The 9,147-nt window shown below is 41.5% G+C and overlaps 1 protein-coding gene across 1 annotated transcript; it reads left to right on the top strand.

Annotated features, from left to right (window-relative positions):
- Nucleotides 1-6,448: 6,448 nt before the first annotated feature.
- On the top strand, nucleotides 6,449-8,029 carry SODALDRAFT_264534 (hypothetical protein; the record flags this gene model as incomplete). The annotated part of the gene is made up of 2 exons (XM_028607471.1): nucleotides 6,449-7,200; nucleotides 7,555-8,029. Coding segments are annotated over 2 exons (1,227 nt in total), but the record flags the coding sequence as incomplete, so codon positions are not given.
- Nucleotides 8,030-9,147: the final 1,118 nt, after the last annotated feature.

The following is a 9,147-nucleotide window of genomic DNA, read 5'->3' as shown; positions in this document are numbered from 1 at the left end:
GACTACGGGCACGCTATAGCGCTTATAGCAGTAATAGCAGAGCTATTTCAATAGCTTAAGGGAACTAAAGCCTATAAGCGTGGCCGACGTCCGTTTATAGCACGAGAGGCTAGGGCACGTAAACCCTTAAGCACTGGCGTAGTTATTAAAAGGCTGTGTAGGAGGTATCGTGGCTTTAAAAGAAGGAAGAGCGGCACCTTTAGTGGTAGACTACGAGGCTTACGCTATTAGTAAGGTAAAAAGGATAGTATCGCGACGTCCACCCACCTATAGGCTAATAAGGCCTTTTTGGAGGATTAACGTGGATCTGTTTTCTATAGATCCTGCCGTTAATGGCGACGATACTATTACCCTATTCTATAATCCCTACACGTATAAAAATATAACCAGAATAATACCAGGGTATAAATATATACTATTCTTAATAGCTAACTTCGAACTCTTTTTATAAAGGTAGTATAGGCTGCTTATTAGTGTGATTAGACTCGACGGAGAAAGGGCGCTATAGAAGAAGCTGGATAACTAGTCTTTAGATCGTGGTATCTTGCTAGAAAGATCGGCTCCTTATATAGCTATATAGAACGCTAACGCCAAATAGTATAGGGGTATTATTCTCGCTATCGCGAGGGTATTAGCAGATACCTTAGGCTTTTAGTAGGATCTATAGCCAGAGATTATTATAGTAGCCACTTACCTATATAATCGGATTCACGCAGGGATCTAGGTTAGTAAACCCCCGAGGGAGAATTAAACGCGTAGCTATAAAAAGAGGGTATTATTAGCTTTATAGCCAGAACTAATCCCTTAATACCGTACCTAAAAAGGTATAGTTAGAAGGCGTATGCGTTAACTGCTAACTACCTGCGAGGAAGGTATAAGAACGAAAAGCTCGCGCCGAGGGTATATTTCGGTTATTTAATCGGTTATAAGGGCACTAATATTTTTCGGATTTAGGTGCTAAAATTAAGGAGGATCCTGTGTATAAGGGACGTCGTGTTCGACGAGTCAGTCCTTTATAAAAACAGGGGAGAGGAGCCTAATATACCTTTAGAGCTATATAAAGAGCTTAATCTGCCGTTGGATTAAGGTAATGATTATCCTTTTAGCGTTATAATCGATATCGTCGATTTCAGTATACCTATAATAGCGTAATAGAACTCTATAATAGAGGCTTTATAAGAGGGAAGGAGGCGTTAAGAATAACCTTAATCGTTAAGATCTAGGGGGGTGGCTAGCGGTGGTGGTGGTAAAGGATTAAAAACCACCCCTAACGCAAAAAACACCGAAAACGCCTCTAAAAACTAATAGGTTACTAACTAAGAGGTATTACGTGGAACGGTTACCACGGCCGCGGCAGGCACGGTGCCTACCGTTATACCTACCGTTAATTCTTCCTCTTTAACTGCTATTTTACTACCCTCTTTAATAATGGCACTAATTTTACCCTCTTTAATAACGGCACTAATTTTACCCTCTTTAATAACGGCACTAATTTTACTCTCTTTAATAACGGCACTAATTTTACCCTCTTTAATAACCTCTTCTTCTTCGAGGCCTACTTATACGCCCTTTTCGCCACCTCCTAATAATTCTATAATTAAACACAGCGATTAAGAGGAATCTAAAGATACTAGCGGTTCTTCCTCTAGATCTTCCTCCACCTTAGAGGAGGCTATAAATAAGGCTATCGATAATACTATCGGAATAGGATTATTATCGCCTGACTAATCCGTTCTTAAAGAGGCTACTACCACTACTACTACTCCTTAATCTACTCTATAAGTAGCTAAGTCTAATACCACTACTACTACTATTATTCCTGCTTTACGGCTAACCTCCTGTTTTGCCTACTTTAGCTTTAACGCCTGCCCCTATAGGGCGGCCTACTTATAATCCCCGACCTCCTTCTAAATACGACGATTACGTCTTTTACTATACTTTCGAGAAGCCGAAAAAGCCGCTATTACGCCGCGAGATACCTAAGGAACCGTTAAATTAGTCTTAGATACTAAAAAGGCCCTATAAGCTATAATAGCTTAGGGTAGCCGTATAAGAGGTGGACACACTTAGGTTAATAGACACCTTTAAAGTAGTAGAGCTGGCTTAGGGTGGGTAACGTGCCTTAGACCTTAAATAGGTCTTTAAGTATAAGGTTAACCTATCGGGGTATATTAGTAAGTTTAAGGTGAGGTTATACGTGTAAGGCGATTAATAGCCTAAAAACCACCTTAACGCCTACGCCTCTACCTCGCCGGCAGGACCTTTAGGTCGTTAATAGCTATTACTACCTATTTTAACCTAGAGACTCGTTAACTTAATACCGTTAATGCCTTTATTAACGCTACCCTTAATAAAGAGATTTACGTTAAGGATCCACCCGGGTAGCCGCTGCTTTAATTAATAAAAGGTATATCTAATAATAACCTTAAGGCTCTTTTAAAGCTATCGAGACTACCCTTACACGGTATATAACGCCTACGCAGGGCGTTATATAGCCTATATCGCTCCGCTAAGCTATAGTATAAATAGCTCTCCTTCGTTGTAGGTAAGTATAACCTAAAGTAACTAACTAAAGACGATTACGTCTTTAAAAGTAAGGAACTAATCGTCTTCTTCTACGTGGACGATATTATTCTAATCTAGAAGAAGGAATATTAATCTACTACTAATTCTCTTATATAACAGATATAATAGCATTTCTAAGTAAGGGACCTCGGCCTACTTAAGTGGTTCCTAGGGATTAGAGTAGTTCGCGATCGTTAATAACGTTAGCTTTAGCTTTCCCTTGAGAACTATATCACCGAAAAGATTAAGGCGTTATAGGTGGATTATAGTAGGCGTAAGGTTAAAAGCCCTCTGCCTTTTCCTAACGTTTTAGAACTATCTACTACCGACTAATAAGCCTTTATAGAATTAATCCACCTATATCTATAGAAGGTCGGTTCTATTAATTACGCCGCTTATTAGACCCGGCCTAATGTATCTAAGGCCGTTTCGAGGCTTGCCGAATTTAATACTAACCTGTTAAAATAGTATCACGATACCGTAGATAGATATTTAAAGTACCTCGCCTCTACTAAATCCCTATACCTCTACTTTAGACCACGTAATAACTACCTATAGCACGCACTTTACTATACTTCTAACACGGCCTTTAGCGATAACCGTAAGACTCGGTATAGCTCCTAAGGCTATACTATATTATTATTTAGTAGCCCTATAGAGTAGAAGCTAAATAAGTAAATAAGCGTCGTGACCTCTAGTACTAAAGCCGAGCTTATAGCACTTTCTGCTACTACTAGGCAGTATATCGCGATTAGGCGTTTAATTAAGGACCTAACCTTAACCTTTAAAAATAAGCCTCTAATAATATACTACGATAACGACTAAATAAAGATCCTATTAAAGGCTCTACGCCCTTAGGTTATATCTAGATTAAAGCACTTAGATATCTACGCCCTTTAGATCCGATAGATTATTTAATAGAAGAAGGTCCTAATCGCCTGGATCTTAACCTAAGAGATAGTTAGCGATAGGCTAACTAAGGTACTTCCCCCGCAGAAATATAAGGCGTTTATATATCTATTAGGGATAGAGGTCCTAAGCCAGGGGGCTTAAGGTAATTTATAAAAGGCGCGGTGCTGAGTTTAAAATCTATAGCCTAGATTAACTATTATTTTAGTGCCCTTTAGATTACTATTTAGGCACCCGTTTTTAACGTTTTAACGTGGTTTTAGGGTTAATTTAACCACCTGTTTTTACACGTTATTAACGTTTTTAGGCATTAAAAGAGCGCGCTTTTTAATAAGCCGTTTAACCGTTAGATTAATATCTAGGCTCTATTTTACCCTAGATTTACGGCTTTAATTAAGCAGAATAGTCAGGATTAATCCTATAGTTCTAGGGGGGTGTGTTAGATACCACCACACACTTATCGGGGTGTGACTTACGCTATTTATATACTCGGATAGAGTACTTCCGACCGATGTATCCATATCGATTTCCCCTCCTTTTACCTTATAGTTAGACATTTCCGCAGAGTGTCTTTTACTCTTCTTAAAATGCACACACACATCTTTTGCGTACCTTATTTGTGTGCTGACACCATCCGAGTACATACATGGCGCAAGTCACACCCCGATAAGTGTGTGGTGGCATCTGACAACTCTATAGCTAGTAGTAGTTTGTTTAGCTGACTTTTAGAGGTGACTCGTACTGTTTCTTTGGATATGTTTGTGTATATTGAGAACCCTAGAATTTCGGGTCGTGGAGATATAGTGCATTATCTATCCAGAAAGGGTTTAAGAAGACCCGGAAGGCCGAATAGGGAGTGGCGGATGTCTTCTGCTGTCAGTATATAAATAAGGTACGCAAAAAGATATATATATATATTAAAGAAGAGTAAAAAGTACTCTGCGGGAATATCTAACTATAAGGTAAAAGGAGGGGAAATCGATATAGATATATCGGTCGGAAGTACCCTATCCGTGTATAAAATAACGTCAGTTATACCTTGATAAGGTGGCTGTGGGTATCTAACACACCCCCCTAGAACTATAGGATTAATCCTGACTATTCTGCTTGAATTAAAGCCGTAAGCTAAGAATATCGGTATAAAACCTATTATTCTTATGCCTTAGAGAGTTCTAAAAGTACTCCGAGGAAATATCTATCTACCTTAATTAGTACTATAAAAGGGGCTGAGTAACACACGTGATATATACCCTAAAAACCTTACCCGGGCGTATTACTATATACCCCGGTACCCCGCCTGTTTCCTCTAATACCCTCCTAGAACTATAGGAGTACTTACCTGCTTACTATTCTAATCTAAACTAAAAAACGATTCTAGTCTTCTCCTCGTAGCTCTATTTTAATAATAGCAGTATCTTTATAGTAGGGAGACCTATATAGGAGTATTACACGGGTAATCGTTATATATAACGGCGGTAGTATAGACTAGTTACTTTCGTAGACTCTTAAAGTAATAGTCGTGATAGTTTTCGTTAGGTCTATTAATTATGCTTTTAATCGATAATCGTTTTCGTCAGGTCTATTAACTACTCTCTTAATCGTGATAGTTTTCGCTAGGTCTATTAACTAGTTCTTTTAATCGTGATGGGTTTTATTAGGTCTATTAACTGATTCTTTTCTTTATAAGGTTTTCGAGAGATCCAGGAACTCTTCGGTAATAGTTTTTATCAGGTCCATTAACTACTCTCTTAAATAGTTCGTGATGGTTTTTACCAGGTCCATTAACTACTCTTAGTCGTGATAGTTTTCGTTATATATCCATTAACTATACTCTTAATTATAATGGTTTTCGTCAGGTCTATCAACTACTATAGTAAGGGTAACCTTCTATCAACTACTATAGTAAGGGTAACCTTAATCAATAATGGTTTTCGTTAGGTCTATTAACTAGTCTCTTAATCGTGATGGTTTTCGTCAGGTCTATTAACTGCTAGTCTAACCTCTATCTTTAAGTAAATAGTTTGGAGGTCTTTTAGGTATAGGAGGCGGACGTAGCTAATAATACTAAGCTAACTGCTATAGACTTAAGGCTATTTTAACCGCCTTAAAGCTATAGGATCTATCGGAATAGCTTCGTTTATTAGAACGCCGGGCTTATAACTGTCAGCACACAAATAAGGTACGCATAAAGATATATATATGCATTAAAGAAGAGTAAAAAGTACTCTGCGGGAATGTCTAACTATAAGAGGTGAAATCGATATGAATACATCGGTCGGAAGTGCCCCATCCGTGTACAAAATGGCGCAAGTCACACCCCCATAAGGTGGCTGTGGGTATCTGACATCTGCCGTGTAAGACGTTCCACCCAAGGCTTCCATTGACCTAGCCATGGTTGAATGCTTGGCTCTTGCTCGTACAAAGAACGACCTGCACTGAACTGCCTTGGCCCATGTTTCAAAAGATGGGCGAGCCAGGTATGCTTCGTCGTTTACAGCTGCGAGGCCTGTTTACTTTGCTTCTCATCTTCACGCAACTGAGACCCTCTCATGGGACCACATCTGCGGTCTTAGAGAACAGAACAGCGCCTATGGCCACGGACTTTTGCCCGGCTACGAGAATCAACCATATTTTGCACAGCCTTTCAGAGCGATGCCTCAAAAGCAGCTGGTCCGTGACAGACTCAAGCTGGACAACGCCATCCTCCCAGGGGTCAGCTTCATATACAGACCAAAATGGTCGAGCTGTCTCCATCGAAGTGGTTAGAGATGAAGAGTTCGCCACGGAGACATTCTTGTCGTTCGAAGACTGGAAGAACTTGAGGGCTCGGGAAGCCGTCCGGGACATCATGGGCGAACAATATGAAGGTCCCTCTGAAAGCACAGACGTCTCCTCACAGGACAGCGGCACTGCGCGACAGGTTGAACCAGTCTCCGAGCAAGCCAGCAGCCTCACGGCTATTGCAAACCAGGGGTCTGCTGACCAGCGCGACCACGACCAACAAGACGAACCCGTGCTATATGATGACGGTAAAGGGCAGTACCACCGCCCCAAGGACGCCGGAAAGACATGCAAAGAAAGATTCTCTTACTCATCGTTCGACGCCGGGGCGACCGTCCTGAAGACCAGCGACGGTGCGAAAAATGCCAAGGCGATCTTGGTTGAGAATAAGGACTCGTACATGTTATTGGAATGTGCCGCTGAGAACAAATTTGTCATCGTTGAACTCACAGACGATATCCTCGTCGACACTGTGGTAATTGCCAATTTCGAGTTTTTCTCTAGCATGATCAGGCAATTCAGAGTAAGCGTGAGTGACCGGTACCCGGTAAAAATGGACAAGTGGAAAGACTTGGGTGTCTTCGAGGCGAAAAACTCCAGGGACATCCAATCGTTTCTGGTGCCTAACCCATTAATTTGGGCAAAATATGTCCGCATCGAATTTCTTAGCCACTACGGCAATGAGTATTACTGTCCAGTGTCCCTCTTGCGGATTCATGGTACGCGAATGCTCGAATCTTGGAAAGAAACAGAGGCGGGTTCCGAGGACGACGAAGCTGTGGAGGCGAACGTTTCGCCGAGTGAAGAGACCAGCACACCCGCCCGGGCGGGTTATAATACTCTCATTCAAGAGGAGGATACGGAACGGGCGCAGCCGTCTTCTGCTCATTCAAATCATGATGCACACAGTCCCATGGCGTCGGGAGACTCGTCACAGGCCAACAGGTGCTTCTCCGTGGCCCCCAAGGAGCCCACTTGCGGTCTTCTCGAAAGCGGTTTGAGCGTTTTCGTTGATAGCACTCTGTCGGGGACATCTGTCCTAGAGTCGCAACAACAGTATCGCAGAGCAAACTGCTACGCGCGTGATGACGAAGCGCTGCGCGAGCAACCCCAACCGCCAACAGCTACCCAAACATCACTACCATCATCGACCTCGCAGTGTTCTTCCCGGTTCATTAATACGAGTTTGCCGCCTCCTAACTCTATATCGCGACCATTCTCTCAATCAGGGTCTCATCCGACGGGGCTTTCTTCGGAAAGCTCGGTAATGTCCGGGTCTGGCGGCTCCAGTTCGACGAGTAGACCATCGCCAGCAGCTCAAGGAAGTATTCGCTCCAGAAATGGCACCTCAACTTCTACAACCCCTCCTTCTCCTACCGTTCAAGAAAGTTTTCATAAGGCCATCAGCAAACGCTTACAGCTCCTTGAGTCGAACGTAACATTATCTCTGAAGTATCTGGACGAGCAGTCGCGATTTCTCCAGCATTCGCAGCTGACCGCTGAGAAAAGGCAACTCATGAAGGTTGACCTATTTTTAGACCGTCTAAACCGCACTGTCCTATCGGAACTTCGCAGTGTGAGAATGCAATATGAGCAGATGTGGCAGTCCACAGTCATAGCACTTGAGAGACAGAGAGAACTGTCGGAGAGGGAAGCTGTCGCACTTAGTACACGCCTAAATGTTCTGGCAGATGAGGTCGTCTTTCAGAAGCGGATGGCCATCCTACAGGCCATTCTTCTACTGTCTTGCCTTGCACTTGTTATATTTTCGAGGGCCATTGTTGCCCCTCCTGTACCGTTTTCGTCGACCAATCCGGCTTCGCCGAGAGATCCCACGGGCACCTTCGAAGAAGCCACCACACGCTGCTTTTCACGGAAACCCAGTAGAGGACAAGATCCCTCGAGGACCGAGCTTATAGAGCAGTTCGAATACCGTCTGGGAAAGAGGGGTCAGAAGTCCCAAAGCGAACCTTGCACACCGCCCGGACACCATTCGGCTTTTACTCAATGTCAAGCCCATCAGGATATAGTTAATAGTGCGTTCTATATATATCCAGATTCAGTATATAAGAATTCCTCCGATATATTCTATGCATTATTAGAAGGATAAACGGTATATAAGTTATAGCTATTATAGTTCTTTTAATACCCTAAATATTTTCTAGATATATATATTAAAGCGATTTAAATATAGTTAATTTCTATTAAAATAATTAAAGTATATAATATATATTTATTATACTATTATATTAGGGAGTATAGTATATTATTATTATTATTATCAATCTTACCCCGCTATCCTATTTAATCTATGAAAGCCTAACTAGGCTATATAGTCTTTCTCAGATAGCTATAAAGGTGAAAACCCGGGGGAAAAACTTTATACTCTTCTTTAAGTAAACTAGTACTATTATAGGGCCGATATAGGCCTGGTTCGCTGTATTTATATATTTAGGTTATACTTTTAGGCTAATAGCTAATATAAATAGTTATAAGCTAGGGTTTAAGTTAGTCTAGGTAGATCGCTAGCGCTAAGGGGGGGTAAGAGGCTATTAGGATATTATAGAGTTATTAAAAGACAGCCGTCTTAATATCCTACGCTTAGCCTCTTTATATCCCTGAGGCGATCCTACTATTCCGTTTATATAATAAAGATATTTAACAGGACGGGCCTTCCCTACCTCTTTTAAGAGGTGACTTTTATATCTTACGGGTAGAGTAGTATAAGGCAGGGCAGGGCCCCGCTTATAACCGTATATAGTAAATAGTTTATATCTTTTAAAGCCCTTTTTAATGTACTATATCTAGGTATATCTTTAGCTAGCTAGTATTATAGGCCCTAGAGTTTCTAGGATTTAGAATAGCCCCTTTAGTATATAATAAAGAGTGTAT

The sequence above is a fragment of the Sodiomyces alkalinus genome (genome assembly GCF_003711515.1).
Source record: "Sodiomyces alkalinus F11 unplaced genomic scaffold SODALscaffold_2, whole genome shotgun sequence".
Classification (NCBI taxonomy): Eukaryota; Fungi; Ascomycota; class Sordariomycetes; order Glomerellales; family Plectosphaerellaceae; genus Sodiomyces; species Sodiomyces alkalinus.
Note: the sequence above shows the minus strand (reverse complement) of the source record. Positions and strands in the feature narration are given on the sequence as shown.